The sequence below is a fragment of the Oryzias melastigma genome, linkage group LG17 (genome assembly GCF_002922805.2).
Source record: "Oryzias melastigma strain HK-1 linkage group LG17, ASM292280v2, whole genome shotgun sequence".
NCBI lineage: Eukaryota > Metazoa > Chordata > Actinopteri > Beloniformes > Adrianichthyidae > Oryzias > Oryzias melastigma.
Window position 1 is genome coordinate 13401855 of NC_050528.1, and position 18237 is coordinate 13420091.

The following is an 18237-nucleotide window of genomic DNA, read 5'->3' on the forward strand; positions in this document are numbered from 1 at the left end:
TACGCTAGAAGAAGTCGAGCGGGGTTCAGACTGATGGAAGTCGCATCTGTTTTTTTATATTTCTCAAATTAATATAACAAGTCATTTTAAAAATAATCATAAACTGTAGCACACATCTGCTATCTGCAAGCGTTTATGTTTTAGAAGGTTCAATTTTCTGTCCTGACATAATATCTTTTATGAACATGACTTCTCTGTAAAGAAAACTGTCCTTAAGATTTCAGCTTTTGTGGCAAAATATGAAGTAAAAAGTTTTACGTACATATTTCATTGCAGGCATATAATTCGTCTTTATTTTTTAATATCACCTACTTCTTGCGTTCTCTTGGTTGTATATCACTTTGTCATGATCAACCATAAAACAAACGAGTTGAGATCTCCTGCGGTGGGATCTTATCGTTTCCGTAGTGTAGTGGTTATCACGTTCGCCTCACACGCGAAAGGTCCCCGGTTCGAAACCGGGCGGAAACATTATCTATTTATATTTTTTCTTTTGAATCTATCTACGATTATAAATTGGTAAAGACAAGATAGATTAGACAAGGATACATTTTCTTCAAACCACAACCTTCATACAGTCTAATTATTGGGTCCAGCCTTTTAATTTACACGCTCAGGTCGAGACTTAATTCAGCTCTGGAGAGCCACCTGGTGGTAAAGTACAGGAAGTGCATTCATCAGTGTAATCCAGAACAACTTTTTATTATTAATATTTTATAAAAATATTTAAGTTTATTTTGTGGATGCATGCCTGTTTTTTTTTGTAAACCCAGCAGTAGATTAAAGCACACAGTTGGAACAAAATAATAATGATAAACGTGAGTGGCATCAACTTCTTTTAGGGGTTTTAAAAAATAAAAAGTGTAAAGTTTAAGCTGATTTGATTTAAATACAAAGATAAAAGCATTTGCACAAATTTATATTTACAGCTTTGCAAAAAGGCAAATGAAAGCTATTAAAATGTTAATTTATTTTTGAAGGGATGAGATTACAAACAATAGCTATTACTGTATATGTTTGGTTCATGTTAAGGATTTTTTATCTATTTTTTAATGTATATATTGTCGAATATGTAGAATTGGCACATCAGAAACACAACAAAATCATCACAACCTGAAGGATTTCAGGATTTTGATAAATGCTGAAGAAAATGTTTGGCTGCAGGGTCACCAAGAACAAAAAGACGACATGCTTTGAGAAAGATCTTTTAATCCAAACAGAAAAGTAGTAACTAAAGAAAAAAGCAAACAACAATTGTTAAAACGAACATATCAAAAATCTTTACTCTTATCAGCACTGAGGAACAATAAAATTAAAAAAAACAACAGTTTTGGTCAAACTTGAGTGTGTTCAAGCTCGTGGTGATCATGGTCTGGATTCCTCTGCCGTCGGTTAATAATCCAAGAAAAAACTGTGAGGAGTTTGTTGGGCTCGAGACATCTTTTGATGAGTTGGAGGCACCATGAAGTCCAGCAGTCGGGTCATTATTCTCTCAAACATGTGGTTAGTCTGGCTCTGCAGTTCCAGGTGACGTTCCTCCATCTCTCTGTCCGCCTTCATCCAATCCTTCAACATCTGCGACTCCTGCTGGTGGCGCAGCTCCTCGGCACGCATAAACTCCTCGTGCTGCTGCTGCTGGATTTCCAGGAAGGCATTCATCACATCGGTGGCGTCGAGCCTCGTCTTTCGCTTCCTTTTCCTGTTCAAAGTTGAAGCCCCTGCAATGGTGGGACGATCAAACGTCTCCTGATCGCCCAGGTGAGATCCAGTGGAAGTGGATGATGGGGCTGTTGAAAGGGAAAAAAATCCATAGATATAGTTGAATCTCCAAAAGCATAAACAAATGTGATTTTGATTTTATTTTAGGTTTGGCAAAAGCCAATGTTAACAGTAAGGAGTGTAGCTACAGAATGTTGCGTTAAAGGTGGTAAGATGGTTGTTTCTCCAAACGCGAATGATAGTCTAACAAATAAAATGAAAATCAGATCCCTGGACAATCAGAAATTCTGAACTCACAACATCACGGAGAGAAAAAACACAGTGAGTGACAAACCTCGTCATTTCAGAATAATTTCTCTCCATCATGAGCACAGCTTCCTGAATGCTCTATTTAAACACCTTGACATGCTCAAATATATAATTAAAGAGAAAAAAAACAGAACAGTTCAAATCTACAGACCTTTGTTCTGCGGCTCTACTTCAGAATCCTCTGTGATGTTCTGCAGACTGCAGTCTTGATCCGTCTCTTCCTTGAACTCAAACATGAAATTTTCGCCGTCTTCCGATTTTTCCTCACATTCAGACATGAACTCCACCTTCACATCAGGTTCCTGATTCAAGAGCAGCTGCTGTCCGTCCTGGTTACCCCACAGCTCCTCTGGTTCCTCTTTGATCTGCAGAGGTTCTGGGTCATCCTCCTTTTTATACTCATATCGCTGGGAGACATCTAGAGGCAGAAACCACAGGAGCACAGAGAATGTTTGAAGTATTCATAAACCAGTTTAAGTTAACTGAATGGAGGTGAGTTGTTAGTTTACTGCCGTGCAAGTGTGGCTATTTCTAAAGATTTCAATAGGACTCATATGTCTCTCCGAGCATCTATTGACCACTGAAACATAGACCAAAAAAGTAAAACTTCAAAAAAAAAGACTTCTTTCAGCTCCCGGTTGAATATATTACCTCTTAGAAATAAGGACTTTGGTTTAAAAAATGCTTAGAAAATGAAGTTAATAATTAAAATACTTGCCATTATTTGGGATTATACATATGTTCAGAACTATGAATCACAGCAGGTGAAAAATGCATCGTAAAGAAGACAAAAAAATCATTTATGAGTCGCACTGGAGTTTAAGTCGTATTTTTGGGAGAACTGTGTTAACAAAATATGGGCCCAAGAGCAGGGAATTAATCTGAAAAGGCAAATAAAAATAACAGAAAATGTAACAATAAAAAAATAAACATATGCACACACAAGTCCGTCTCACAACTCCCAGTTAGTTTACATCGTCTCATGTGCATCTCCAGTTCACATTTCACAATCTCTAGATTTTTTGCTTTTCTTCTACTGAACATTTGAACTAACCAATGAGATGAATCAAATTGATGCTAAAAATGAATAGCTACATCCCTATTATTACTTTCCCTATGTTTCCATTTTGCAAAGTAATCAATAATGATGGTGTCTTACACTTTCTAGTTGTGCTATATTTCGCATTGTATGTTTGCGTTGTATTTTTACAAAAGTTTAAGCTTAATACATAAACAAAAATTTTACCGGAAGTTTTATTTTGAAAGGCGAAACCTTATTCCCGTTTCTCCGGCTTTTTTGCCGCGAAATGGAAGCGTCAATAATGGCAATAGAACTCCTGCTTTAACACATCGATTTCTATTTAGCTATGTGAAAAATGTGAGGAAATTGATAAAAGTCTAATATATAAGCACAACCTGTGAACGATCGTTTGTCAATAATTCAATGATTCATCCTTGTTAATAATATGATCTGATGTCACGTGGTGCTCAGTTACTAGCTTTTAAATGAACTCACGGATGCGGTCAGTCTTAGCTTCGCTATCTGCAGGCAGATTTGAAGCCATCGTTTTTTTAGCTTTGATGGAGAGACGTTTGCGTTGCATGAAGCGATAACACCAAGTAGTTCCTCCCGCAAAGTTGTCTATATTCATCTCTTTGGCGAGGAGCTGGGCTTGGAGACGTAACTCCATCGTTGATAAACCTCTTCCTTCAGCATGTTGTTCGAGCACCCATTTGTGAACTCGTTCCTCCAGCTGTGGCCATCGAGGTCTCAGTCCGCGATTAGCTTTTTTCGTTTTTTTCATTTCAGTAAGAAGAGCCTTCGCTTTACGCCAATCCCTCACAAGTTTCTCGCTAACTCCGAACTTTCTTCCAGCTGCCCGATTACCGTTTTCTGTGGCGTATTCCGATACTCGCAGTTTGTAATCTGCAGAATAGGACCTTCTTTGTGGTGGCATTTTAGTCCGCTCTTTCTCAGTCAATGACTGGAGAATTGAACGACCCACCCCCTTTTGCATTCCAAATAGAAAGTACCTGCTGGCTCCAAGAAGCCAAAATCACTCAAACTTCTATCGAAATGAGCAGCTATTACTCAGTCATTCGATTTGTCACAACATTCATTCTTGCTATGCTAACCGTTTCTTGCTAATCCCGTTTGTTTGTCACTATGTTCTGTTAAATAGCAAGTTTTTCAGGTGATACATTGACCAATTAGATCCCTCACATAAAGCTTCCCTGCTGGTCCCCCGCATCGAACGCAAATGGACTGAGTGACCCCTCCCCCTCCTCCCTCCGCTCCAAACAGGAAGTACTGCTGGCCTCACACAGCCAAAATCCCATACACTTCTATTGAGAAATAAACAGCTATTACTCAGTCATTATATTTGTCACAATACCTGTTCTTGCTGATTCTATTTTTCCCCATTCAACTATGTATTAATTGCAAGTTAATGAAGATATAAACTGACCAATCAGATGCCTCAACAAAAGCATGTGGTACCTACAGGCCCCCACCTCAAACATTAGAAACGTTTGACAGATTCTCATGAGCCCACTTTTAGTGGAAGGGGTGTCGACTTCCAACCATAGACTGTATATAAGAATAATGTATAAGAATAATTATTTTTACAGTCAATGCTTCCAACAGGGTCACTCCTGATTGGTGTCAGTGGTTGCCATGGAAATGTTGACTCAAACCAATCACTGCTTACATCTGGCTCCAACATGGCAACGCCCTTACTGTGAAAAAATGGCGACTGACTTGGCGTAACCCTTCCACTCTCCTAGGCTTGTTTACATTAAAAGTGGGGTCATCTGGAGCCCACAAGACAGTGCGCTGAACTTTTTTTTCAGTGATTGTCGATCTTTACGTGTTTCCAATGACAGACGTGAAGTCTTGTCCACCTTTGTCATGGAAGGGCTAACATCTCAATGTAAAGGTGGGGTCATCTGGACCCCATAAGAGAGCACGAGGGTCACGAGAGAAGTTATTGTCTATGGGTGATGTCACACTCGCTCTGTCTGGTTCTCATATACAGTTAATCGTTGAAAAGTTTGACAGATTCTCCTAAGCTTACTTTCAATGGAAGGGGTGTAAACTTCTAACAAGGTCAATCCTGATTGGTGAGACTGTTGCTATAGAAACGTTGATTCAGACCATTGACTGTATAAGAAAACTGGATGAGTGACCCTTCCTCCTTCAGATTCCAAATAAGAAGTATCCACCAGCTCAAAGAAGCCAATATCTTATGGATTTCTTTTAAGAGATAAAGTGCTTTTAATCAATTATTATATTTGTCAGAAGAATCATTCATCCTTTACTATCTATTTTTTTAACATGTTCTTGCTAATCATATTTTTTTCATTAAAAGTTTTTCTTTATTGTTAGTTTTTAAAAGTTATAAAATAACCAATCAGATGACTCAGTATAAGGATGTGGTGCCAGCTGCTTACTAACTGCTTACTAACTACATCAGGCTCCATGTTCATGTGGTCGAAAATTGGCAACTGAATTGACTTTATTTGGTTGGAGACTCGGTGAGTCTTGATGTCACACTGTCAACATTTTCCTTGAGAATGTGTAAAATCCCTTCCAGTTGCCAGAAAAATTGATGTTATCAAATCTATAAAGCAGCTTCCCCATGTATGGAAGGAATGGTATAAAACAAGTTGTGGATCTGCTTTCTCTGACAAATTAATCCAATTTAAATTTAATTCTTTACAAAACCATGGATAACAGAGCAAAAGTAAGAGTAAAAGTATGAATATTCAGTGATCTAAATGAAGTTAAAAGCTGGTATCCAGAAATGGTCACGTGCCTTGGTTGAAACCTTACATTTGTATATTACAATAATAATAACAATCTTTTACTTGTGTTTTTTTGGTTGATCTTTTGGTCTTTATTCAATCTTTTTTACTTTTATGTAAAAAGTTTTACTTTGGCTCTATCTCCTGGTTTAAAAAAAAGAACTTGGAAGAAATTTAAACAATAACTATTCCTAATAGTAATTTTTAAGATTAATGTATAAATAAATGGAATAAAAGTATTTGTAGTTTTTGTATTTTTCACTGAAATACAACTTAACAAATACTTTAAAAGCTAAAGTTAAAATGTAACTAGTTGTCACATACCCGAGTTTGTAAATGTAACATCTATATTGGCTAAAAAGTAGTTGAATACAATTACAACAAAGCAAAAAATGAAATTAAGGTAAAAAGTTTACCTACCTATTTCATGTAATTGTCTCTCGGGAATCCTGATAATATTTCTTAAGCAATACTGTTGATCCATGTCTTCATTGAATTCAAACATATTTTCAGATTCTTCAGTTGTTTCTCCACATTCGGACTCAAACTCCACTTTCACGTCAGTCTCCTGATTCTGCTCCCCTTCCTGATTGCTGCACTGTTCTTCTGGTTCCTCTTTGATCTGCGGAGGTTCTGGTTCTGCTTGGTCCAGACTGGAGTTTCTCTCCTGCTTATGGAGTTGCCATTCATCGCCGTCCTCCTCCCAAATATGTTTCTGTTGAATTTCTGGTTGAAGAAACAAAAAAGTTTTAGTTTTTTTTCCAAGAGTAAAAGACATGCAGATCGATGGAGTTTACTACTCCACACAAAAAACGATTTACACCATATTTTATATGATGTTTTAAAAGAAACGCAGAACTAACTCACCAGTACTCTGCTGGATTCTACTGAATGTACTTCACAGAAGTATATTTTAAACTCCAATGAAATGTTGTAGCTGTCACCAATATGTCAGAACCGGCAGACAAGTAGTGATAGGACACTAATGAATAGGGAAGTTTGAATTAGCTTGAAATTAGACTTCAATCTGAACACGATTCCGTAAGATTTTCAAACTTCAATGAGAACCAACAGACTAGTTTATTGTTATTGGATTACTTTTGGATTTCACTTTATTTCTACTTTTAGAATCATCAATTAAAATGACGTACAAGATTAATTCAGTCAGTAACATTAATATGCACACAATTTCAACACAAATCTTGGACACCTTTCTTAAAACCTACGAAATCAAAGAGAGAAGTTCTTATTAAAAAAAAAAATACCATGGGAGGAAAGGTGTGTGTAGATAGAAGTGGTGTTGTAGGACAGATTACTTTGTTTTTAGAAGGATCGAGCCTAATGTCTAACAAAATGCCCATTTCAATCACTTCTAAGATATACATGGATTATACATCAAACGATAACCAAATAATAATAATAACATATATATTTTTTAATTATTTAAAACAATAAGTGATTCAAAATAAGAAATTAAATGAGAGTTAGAATATAATTTCTGTGCAAGTGAAAATAATATCTTGCTTCTTTTTAAACTTTTTGACAATATTTAATTACACAAAAATATTACAATAGAAAAAAGTATTTTAGAAGAGTTTCTGAGTTCAGATTTTTGTATTTTTCCCCATAGCTCAAGGCTGCCCTCGGTGCTTCGACAGTCTGATGAAGTCAAAGCTTTGGCGTTTTAGTTAGGTAAAGGCTCTACACAATTTTGCAGAAATACGAACCGACTCTTCGGAAGTCTGAGTCGTGTTCCTCGAAGATTTCCATCAGTCAACTTTCTGCTTGAGAGGTAAAAAGACAAAACTGGAAAGGTCCTCTTCCACACAGTTGTAGCTAATTGTTGATAAACAGACCGCCCATACCAAACCGGAAACGGCTGAGATTCACTCCACTCATGTTTGCATTGGACGCAGTACCGCCCCCCAGTGGAAAGGGGTTTAATTACATTAAAATAATTCGGAAATAACTAATTACTGTAGATAAAATGTATCTTTATTCTATTTTATTTTATTTGAAATATTTTTTAACATATTTTTAAAGGCCAATTACTTTAAGTCTTTGTCCATTTAAACTGTTTTGGAGCTTGGTTGAGAAAATGTACAAAATAAAGCCTATTTAAAATGTGTGTACATATTCCGAGGTTTTGTGGAAAATTGGCATCCCTGCTATATGCCCTCGTAGAACAAAAACAGGAATAAAACCCAATCAAAAACCTTTCAGTTTTGATTTAATTGCCCTCCATGTCGCGAGGGGGCAGTGTAAAAGACCGTAGTTTCCGGTCAACAACCAATAAAGGCCAGAGCTGCAACGCTAGCTTGTTGCATATGCAGCCAACGTTTCGAGTCAGAAATATCCTTACAAAGTTTTTGCATTTATATTTTTCAAGAATTTAAGCTAACGACAGACTTAAAAAAAACTAATTATTTGCACGATTAATATCCGATAAAGGGGAATAAACGTCTCTGTTTGACTCTCTTACGACTCAAGGCTAAAATGAAACACTAAAAAAAACACACACACATTTTAGAGTTCAGGTAAAATCTGAACTAATATAGTTTTAGTATTTTTGTATTAATTTAATAATGGCCACAAGCGTGGTCCGTGGTTTTTACCCCATGTTCTATAGCAGCGTGTTTGTTTGTGAGAGGTAATGGCAGCTGTTATCACGAGAGGAACTCCAGTCTGGACCAAGCAGAACCAGAACCTCCACATATCAAAGAGGAGCTGTGCAGCAATCAAGAGGGAGAGCAGCTACTCCTGAGCCAGCAGACTGATGTGAAGGACGAGGTTAGTCTGAATGTGAAGAAACGCTGAAAGTCTGTGGAATAATGTCTGACTTCAAGGAAGAGTTGGATCAGGACTGCAGTCTGCAGAACACCATCAGGATTCCTGGAATACAGCTACAAAGAGGAGGTATGTAAATGTGTGACTTTCTTCTCTCTCGAGTTTAAAGAAAATTAGGAGACACAGTTTATCACTTCTGCGTTGAAGTGAAAGAGTAACTTTGTTAAAACATGAAATTTATTGCTGACCAAGAACGACAAAGGACATTTTAAGCAAATACTTGTATTCAAAAGCGACTTACAAGTGAGATCTATAATGATTTGAAAGTAAATCGGAATTGGCAACAGCATTGTGATCTGGTTCCCATTGATGGAGGACTGAAGGATGACAGAGGTAATGACCACATAAGTACAGAGGAATGACAGGTGATATGTCCATGTGGTTATTGTATAACGGTTTTTGGTGAAGACGCCAAACAAACATCCAAGGGGAAATAAATTGTTTGACAGGACTGTTCTTAAAAACCGAGTTACTACATTAAAGGTCTGTAATATAAATATTAATATAAAATATTGGAAGTTGCGGTAAAATTGTTAATTAATTTAAGCTTTCTCAGATCAAATTAATAATTTTTTGAGAAATTGCTTAGATTACTTTAGAATATCCGGTTAAACTACAGTCCAAATTACATTTAATTTTAAAATCTTCATGATCTGAAAAATAACCATCACTGTCCATCGGGTGGACAATTCTCCATACACATTTATCCATCCAGCTTTTGGATTTCTGTTTGTTTAAAAACAAATTTGTTACAATTTTTTGTGGTGTGTGGACTGAATTTTTGATTATAGATCATGTTTATGAAAATTGGATAGCTTGCTCTTTACACAAGTTTCCCAGTTCTTGTAGCTGGTAAATCACTCAGATTAACTGCTGTGTTACTCTAATTATATGGCATTTGGGATTATAAACGTGTTGACTGCTGCAGATGGTGGAATAAAGACCAAATTCAACATTTTCCTTGAATCGTCATTGCAGCTATAGATCTTTTGAAGACTGAAGTTTTACATTTTGTTAGTTTGTTCAGCAGAAATTATATGATTTAAGTTTTTGGGTTTTAACAGTTTTTTTTAAATTGAATTATTGATTTTTTTTTTTTTTAAACATGATAGCTTTAATGTTTTGTGTGTTTCTTTTTTTTTCCTGGTAGGAGTTCAGAACAAATGGCAGCTCTGTAACCAGGAGATGAACTCCAGTCTAGACCAAGCAGAACCAGAACCTCCACAGATCAAAGAGGAACCAGAAGAAGTGTGCATCAATCAAGAGGGAGAGCAGCTGCTCCTGAATCAAGAGACTGATGTGAAGATGGAGTTCAAATCGGATCTGCTGGATCATCGGCATCATCTGGGGAACATCATCACTATTCCTGTAATAAATCTGCAGAGAAGAGGTATGTAAACTTTAAAACTTTTTCAAAGAAATAATATTTTTATTAGTATAAAACAAATGGTGAATGGCATGCTCTTGTTTTGCACCTTTTTACTGTTTTTAATTCCAAAGAGCTTCATGGTCACAATCCCATCCAACCATTCACACACTAATGCTGCTACTGTTCATGTCTTAGTCACATCTAAAGGGTGAATACAGGCTGGCTGTCTGCAGATGACAAATGGGCAAAGCTGCATGGGGCCTGTAGGTCATACAAAATGTTTAGGATTGTAGACAACCTGGTGGTCCTGTAAGACAAAAACATTCACAGTAAGGGCCAGGAAAGGGGAAGTAGGTTAGACACAGGTGTCTCTTACAAATCTTTTTTTTTTAATTTCACCCCCAGAGAGTAGAGTCTGTTTTCTTCATCTTCAAGGGTGTCGTTCCCCTGTTGGCAGCTGGGAATCAGACATCGGAATCACCTGTATGAGGGAACACCAAAAAGACAAGAGAACATCTCAGGAGTTAGGAGTTTGTGGAAAAACATTAGGGAGGGGTCACAATGTCCATCTTTGTTCTCTAAAAGTTAAAGCAAATGCACAAAAAATACAGAACAGACTAAAAATAATGTAATATGTGTTTTATAGTATTCGGACCCATTTTGGAGCAGACTGACTTAGCTTTTGTTTTTCCAGTGATACCCCTGAACACACCATCACATTTTCTACTGAATTAAAGGTGTCAGATTTCCTATGACAACCTGTCCTCTTTTTTTTCCTCTTTCACTATTTTTACACACCAGGAGAAGCTAAATGCTAACATTTGCTGAACTTCCTGCAAATGACTTTTAGAGAGGCTGCATGAGAATGTTTTAAAGTGGAAACTTGTGAATATACAATTATGCTGATTATTATTCTAATTTCCTCTTGAATCTTTGTTTCTGCAGAGAATCGCATTTGTGAAGAGGAGGCTGAAGATGAGCAGCTTCTTTGGAAACAGGAGAGGAGTTCCAGTCCGGATGAAGAGGAACCAGAGATTAAAGAGGAGTGGGAGGAGGTCTGCATCCGTGAGGAAGAAGAGCAACTTGAACTGAAGGAGGAAACTGATGATTTTATAGTCACTGTGTTTGATCAGGAAAGCTTAGACTCCCAACCTGTGCCAAGTGAGAGTCCAGTTCTGGAAGCAAACACTCAGATCAGAAACACTGATGCTGTGACTGTCCAGCTGGACCCTCCTTCTCATGAAAGCTCACATTCCTGTAACACATGTGGAAAAGTTTACACTCGTCGTAGTAATTTAAAGACTCACATGAGAATACACACCGGTGAAAGGCCCTTTTCTTGTAAAGTATGTGAAAAACGTTTTGTTCAAAGCACCGCCTTAAATGTACACATGAGAACTCACACAGGTGAAAGGCCTTTTAGTTGTAAAGTATGCGAAAAAAGTTTCATTACTAGTAGTGACTTAAAAGTCCACACAAGAACGCACACAGGGGAAAGGCCTTTTACTTGTGAAGTATGTGGCAAAAGTTTCACTCAAAGTAGTGACTTAAAAGTTCACACGAGAACCCACACGGGCGAGAGACCGTTTACTTGTAAAGTCTGTGAAAAAAGCTTCAGTCAAAGTTGTAAAATAAAAGCCCACATGAGAACTCACACAGGTGAAAGGCCTTATTCTTGTGAAGTATGTGGAAAAGGTTTCCCCTCAATTAGTGAATTAAAAATCCACATCAGAACTCACACAGGTGAGAAGCCCTTTTCATGTAAAATATGTGAAAAACTTTTCAGTACAAGCAGTGACTTAAAAATCCACACGAGAACTCACACAGGTGAGAGGCCTTTTTCTTGTGACATTTGTAAGAAAGCTTTCATCCAGGCAAGAAGTTTGACCAGTCACATGAGGACTCACACAGGCGAAAGGCCTTTTATTTGTAAAATTTGTCAAAAAGGTTTTATGCATAGACCTACTTTAAAGGTCCACATGAGAACCCACACAGGTGACAGGCCTTTTACTTGTAAAGTTTGTCAGAAAAGTTTCATTTCAAGCAGTGACTTAAAGTCTCACATGAAAACTCACACAGGCGAGAGGCCTTATTTTTGTGAAGTCTGTGAAAAAACATTCATTAAAAGTAGTCATTTAAAAGTCCACATGAGAACCCATACGGGTGAGAGACCTTTTTGTTGTGAACTGTGTATAAAAAGTTTTCCAACAAGTAGTGAATTAAAAGTCCACATGAAAACCCACACAGGTGAACGATCGTTTTAATGTAAAATTTGTCAGAAAGCTTTCATCCTCACCAGAAATTTAGCCAATCGCATGAAAACTCACACAGATGAAAAGCCTTTAACTTATAAGTATTTGAAAAATGATTCAGTAAAAGTAGTAAAGGGCATCTCACACAAGTAAGAGATTATGTGGAAAGTAAAGTATGTGAAATAAGGTACTGACTCAAGTATTTACTAAAGAACCCAAACAGTTGAGACTATTTAGTCTGGAAAAAAGCTATAGTAATAAAATAAGATATTTAAGTATGTATGTGAACAAAGTCACACTGCAAATCATTACTTTATTGTTTCTTTGAGCACCCAGACAGGTCAAAGACATCATTTTTGTTACACATGTGGAAAAAGTTTCACATCTTCTGCATTAAATGTTCAAATTACACAAATCAGTCAATTCTTTGTTGAGAATTTTGTGGAATTTGTTGAATAAAAAGATTGTGGAACAATGGTTTTATTTATTGAAAAAAAACAAGTTTACCTTTTCTGAATGTTCTATGTAAAGCAAAATCTTTTGCAAAGAAAATACATATATATTTTTATGCAAAAGATTAATTTATCCGGATTTACAAAGACAGAAGGTGAATTTCTCACTTGAAGCTTTTTGAGGATAGATAACCTATTATGCATTTGAATGTAAAAAGTTGCAAACATGTATTTGGAATCATAAACATAACTGTTATCAACTGCTGATAAGGCTTGAAAATGTTCTTTGACTTTGAACAAAACTCTAAATTAAATTCTATCAAAGTTAAAACATGCAAATCATGATGATCTACTGTTTAGAAAAAGACTTAAAGAAGTTTATGTTGCATCTGCCCTCTTCTGTGGAATGAGCTTCTGGGTGGGGGCAGAACACTGACCATCAAAAACTGTCTCGACAAACTTATGTGGTGATCTGGCTCCGTTCTGGGATGTCCCGTATAGAGTCTGTGACTATAGTGGGTGAAAAAAAGGGTACTTCAAAACTGAAATTAACCATAGACAAACCTCATCATCCTCTTCACAAGATAGGAACTACACAACGCCAGAAAACCCACAAAGGTCTGCATATTACACAACTTACATATCCCCTTTTAGCATAAGATAAATAGATTTTCATTGAATTCTCACAGAATATGAGACGATGGTTCGGGACTCCCTGCCAGTTGAGCATATTTGTTTCATAACATGATCTTGACAGTGTTAAGCATGGTCTACTGCTGTCCCTCTGTACATGCTGTATTACTGAACAGTCCTTTAATTTATCCCTTCACTTTGCCAGCAAAGGAGTTGTATAAGGTCCATCTTCAAAGGTAGACTGGATGGAGAAGGAAATGGCCGTACAAAAGATTAAAGTACAAATACTGGAGCAGCACCTTAAGGTGTAAATATGTACATATTCATTTGTTACATGCTAAATATTACACCAAATAATAAAAAAAAATCTTTATTTCAGAAAATTAATAAATGACACAATGTTGTGTTTTGTCAAATCAAGTTTCTTAAGAATCTCCCATTTCTATGGTCTATAGTATTAAAAGGGGACTCATCTGCAGCATTTTCACTGGATGTTGGCTCTACCCTTTTAAGGCTGCATGGTGGGAGAGAATACACAGGTCACGATGATTTCAAGGGTAAAATCAATCGGCCACTTTCTATAAGAAGCTGCACTGAGGACCAAACTAGTAAAGTTATAAATAGCAAACATCTTAGGAACGTTTCTTTGTGCAGAAAAAGGCCAATTAAGGAACAACTGAATAAATCTCCATTTAACAAACATTCCCAGGAGATAAACTTGAAATATGGACTTATTGCTATAGTTGCTTCCACCACCTAGTCTACTCTACATAAAACAGTGGAGGACAAGTATTGGATCCCCTGTTGATTTTGCAAGTTTGTCCACTTAAAAATAAACAGTATGTCATCCTAAAAGGTTAATTTGAACAGTAAGAGATAGAAAATCAAGAAATCAACTGTAAACTATTTATACGTTTATTTGTATTTCATTGAGGGAAATATGTATTTGAACCATCTTGCTGAAGACAGTACCTTGTGACAATAAACCCCTTTGTTATTAAGCACACAAGTGAGACATTTCTTGTAGTTGATGACCAGGTTTCTGCACATGTCAGGGAGAATTTTGGTCCACTCTTCCATGCAAATGACTTAAATAATTTAGACATCATGACTGTCACTTGGCAACTGAGTTTCAGCTTTCTCCATAGGATTTCCATAGAATTGAGGTCCGGAGACTGGCCGGCTCACTCCATGACCTTGATATTCTTGTTTTTCAACCATTGCTTGGTTGCTTAATGACAGGAGACCAGGCAGGGTTTGATCGTTACCACAAAGGTTTCTGCAGTAGTGTTTAGCAGGACTATGAATGTTTCTTCATGTTTTGTAGGTGCTGCTGGTCTGTCAACCTCTGCCAGTGCAGCTGTGGCCGCTGTCGGAGGAACGCTCGGGGCCGGTGTGATCTCTGCAGTGGGATGGCTGCGCAGCTGTTTCAGTGATCAAAAATGAGCTTTTTTTGACACTCATCTGCATTTGTTCTGACACAAAGCTCTGTCTTCTCTGAAATTTGGGGGGTTTCTGTATCTTTCAATCAACTCACTTTTGACAATCCAGTAATATATGTTGTTCATGTACATTTGCACTGTTTTTCTCACTAAAAACTCTAAAAATAACATCTCCATTTTGTGTTTTTACCATTTAAATTGGTCTAACACTATTATGAAATAAAATAAATTGTAAAATTATTATATATATATATATATATATATATATATATATTGAAAATTCAATGTCTTCTGGGAAAAGAGGCAAATGCACGCATTTGTAGAACATTCTCTGACCCTTTCATAGTCAAAATTAGCAGAAAAGACCAGGCGGACATTTTGAGGCTTAGGCCTTAGATGTGATTGTCAAGCAGCCATTTAGATACACTTTTGTGTCAACAAAGCTGCTTGTTATTTCTAATAAATTTCATAACTTCCTTCTTGGCATGGATTCTTGTCTTCAGATTTTTTTTCCTCTTGAATCCTTTGTTCCAATTAAAGTATGAAATTAAGAGCAAAAACTATAACAAGGAAGCTTTTTCATATTATAAACTTGAATTATCTAAAGTGGCTGGGGACATAATGAAAACTGAATTGTTAGGCTGAACTACTTTTTATCCTAGTAACTCTGAAGAACTTATTGTCATAAAAAAAGCATGAAAATGGCATCTACAGTTTCAGGTCTATGAATGTAACAAGATAAATAAGAAATGTGCTGAAACTGACCCAGTTTTAAAGATACAATAAAGAAACAAAAATATTCCAAATGTAGAAAATAATAATTCTTGGAAAAAAGTTGGAGGCTGACTCCACCCACAGCTGAAATGTGAAAATCCAGTCAGAGGGGTGGGGCTGAGGGCAGGACTGTTTTCATCACTGGAGCTGCTGATCATGATATGAGATTTCTGAAACTTTCATTGTTTTACCAATCACACAATTCAACTGCAATACCTCAATTCAACCTTTAGGGGCAGCACATAGACGGGTTTTGACTATATTTTCATGAATCAAACAAGTTTATTTTAATTTGTCAGAAATTTGGCAATGACCAACAGACAACACTTTTAAAGACCCATTTATAGTGGTCAACAGCCAAAAACAGCTGATTTAGAGTTTGGTACCCTTTAATAATGGAATTAAGTTGCATAAAGACAATCATCAGTTAAGGTTGTATAAAGAAATATGTTTGGAGGAAACCATTTATTAAACATCTATAATTGTAGATATTGTATGGTGAGAGGAAGGGTTTTGAATTTAATATATTTGTTTATTCACTCTTCAGTGAAAGCCTTTAGATGACATTTAAAGAAGGGATTTGTTTTTCTAGCATTAAAGTTACAGGTACATGGCACAGGAATCAAAGTGCCGTGAGATGCTCAGGTGTGCCATGGGAAATTACTAATTTTCACAGATTTACAAACATTTCCAAACACCAGGAGATCCGCTCTGTTTTAATCCAAACCGGCCTTGTTAAAAAACGGAATAGTTAGGAATATAAAAGACCATAAAATTTTTTTTTTTTGTGTGTTTATTTGATTCCAGTAATTACTTTTTTTTAATAAGAATGACGGTCCTGCGATCTAGCCACAGCTAGCAGTTTATTTGGAAAAGTTCCGCCCCTCCAACTGTCTCCACCAATCATTCTTGGAGGCTTCATCATGTCATCAGTCTTGCCAATCAGAAGTTGTTAACATCCTCGCTTTTTGGTTGTGATTTGGCTCATAAAGTCTCACATTTCCAACAAAAATAACAGCTAAAGTTTGTGTCTAGCGTTTAGCTTCCCGTGGGATCTGGTGTCAGACCGCGGAAAAAGAGAACAAAATAATGAAGCTCAAAGATGCGAGTCTGTCCAGCATCAGCAACAGTTTTTGGACCTCATCTCCCATAATGCATTTAGTTTAAGTGACTGCACTTCTGCACTATGCTACTAAAATCAAATGATGTATTCACCCAAAAATAAATAAAGCATTTTTGTTAAATAAAAAGATATATAAAACTTCCAAATGTTCCCTTTGTGTGCTGTTACAATTAAACAAGCATATTGTGATCATATAGTTCAAAAATGACAGTTGCTCTGGCACAAAAATTTAAAGAAATAAACCACTCTTTGGAAAGAATCTATTATTGTTTTATGTGAGGTCACATAAAATTGCATATCAATAAAGTCATTAATACATCAATAAAGGGAAAAACAACTACTTGAGCAAATTTTCAACTAATTTAGTTGAAAATTATTATTTAAAACTATCACAACTTTTTTTTAACAGCATTAAGGAAAAACAGCTGCAACTTCCAGCTTTTCTGCCAGAAAAATTGTCACAAGATTGTGGCTCAATACATCTGTAACTCAGTAAAGTTTCTCCTGTTTTACATATTTGTGCCGCAGATTTTTTGTCAAGTGTAGCATGTATTACCCGAATTATGACAAAAGAAGCCTACTGGAAGTATAATAATTTATCGTCAGATTTTTCATCAGAAGACTTAGGTTCAGCTCAAGGAGAGAGAAGGCAGAACTCGGGATTTGCTTTTGACTCAGTATTTATATAGACAATACGAAAAACAGACAGACAATATGGCCATGCAAAGAAACCCAATATTTACAGTGACAAAGTTCAGTGTTCATATAAAAAGTTCAAGTGGCTGTTGGCCTGGAGTGCCCAGACCAAAAAGTTCTGGTGGAAGAATCCTGAAGCACGGTTTTGCAGCAGAAGAGTGCATGTGTGAAGAGCTCTGGTTTATGGGTTTGTTGTCAGAGGCTACTCAACATGGACGAGTGGGTTTATTAGCATTATCTATTATCTATCATATACTTACCATTGAAATCTCCCACGTATTACGAGTACCTTCCATGACCGTGGCGACCCCAGAGAGCCTGCGGCTCCCTACAGATATATCCTCCAACCTCCTTCGCTTCCCAACTACCAACTGTAGGGGCCAATTCTTTTCCCGCCTATCCTCCTGAGACCCAGCCATTCATTTTTGTCCTCTGTGGGGGACATTCGTTTTTCGTCTATATCTCTGAAACCCAGTGGCGGGCTGTCAGGGCCTGCAAGGCCTTCTCTGCTGGCCTAAAAATATCTGAATCACAGACTGATATTAATTATTATTTATTTCCGTGAATACATATTCTATAATTCCAAATGCTCTGTCTTCGTCCTTTCATTGCTGTCTCCCTGGCTGCGCTGCTTCCAGACGTGTATTTTCCTATTCAAGCATTAACCAATCGCATTGCAGCACCATTTGTTGCTAGGCTCAAAGAAATCTGCCTGAAGGCCTTCATAATCAGTTTTGCGGGCCCTGTAGCATAAAATAATTGTCGACCAAACTGTTGCTTCAACCAATCAGATCTGGAGGAGACCACGTGCTAG

The 18237-nt window shown here is 36.8% G+C and overlaps 2 protein-coding genes, 1 long non-coding RNA gene and 1 other non-coding gene across 4 annotated transcripts in view; 2 read left to right on the forward strand and 2 right to left on the reverse strand.

Moving 5' to 3' along the window:
- The first annotated feature begins 398 nt into the window (after positions 1–398).
- On the forward strand, positions 399–471 carry trnav-cac. Its single transcript has one exon. It is a non-coding gene; the product is annotated as a tRNA-Val (tRNA).
- A 718-nt stretch (positions 472–1189) lies between these two features.
- The window catches only part of LOC112144320, a gene marked incomplete in the record, with an annotated part of 31809 nt that continues 14761 nt past the window's right edge, over positions 1190–18237 (reverse strand). Inside the window, 3 exon segments of the mRNA XM_036216298.1 lie at positions 1190–1787; positions 2180–2446; positions 6256–6496. Of these exon segments, the coding sequence (XP_036072191.1) occupies positions 1393–1787; positions 2180–2446; positions 6256–6496 (903 nt within the window).
- Positions 8108–12775, forward strand: LOC112144336 (zinc finger protein 2). Its single transcript, XM_024268838.2, has 3 exons — positions 8108–8751; positions 9833–10072; positions 10997–12775. The coding sequence occupies exons 1-3, from the start codon at positions 8667–8669 to the stop codon at positions 12313–12315; spliced, it is 1644 nt and encodes a 547-aa protein (XP_024124606.2). The 5' UTR covers positions 8108–8666; the 3' UTR covers positions 12316–12775.
- On the reverse strand, positions 9770–10990 carry LOC118599928. The gene is made up of 2 exons (XR_004949466.1): positions 10451–10990; positions 9770–10358 (listed from the first exon to the last, which is right to left on the reverse strand). It is a non-coding gene; the product is annotated as an uncharacterized LOC118599928 (long non-coding RNA).

Excerpts from the sequence above, each read along its gene's own strand:
- LOC112144336 (XM_024268838.2), top strand. The coding sequence starts at position 8,667 with ATGTCTGACTTCAAGGAAGAGTTGGATCAGGACTGCAGTCTGCAGAAC. Across the intron at positions 8,752-9,832 it reads AATACAGCTACAAAGAGGAG|GAGTTCAGAACAAATGGCAG; the intron begins GTATGTAAATGT and ends TTTTCCTGGTAG. Across the intron at positions 10,073-10,996 it reads AATAAATCTGCAGAGAAGAG|AGAATCGCATTTGTGAAGAG; the intron begins GTATGTAAACTT and ends TTGTTTCTGCAG.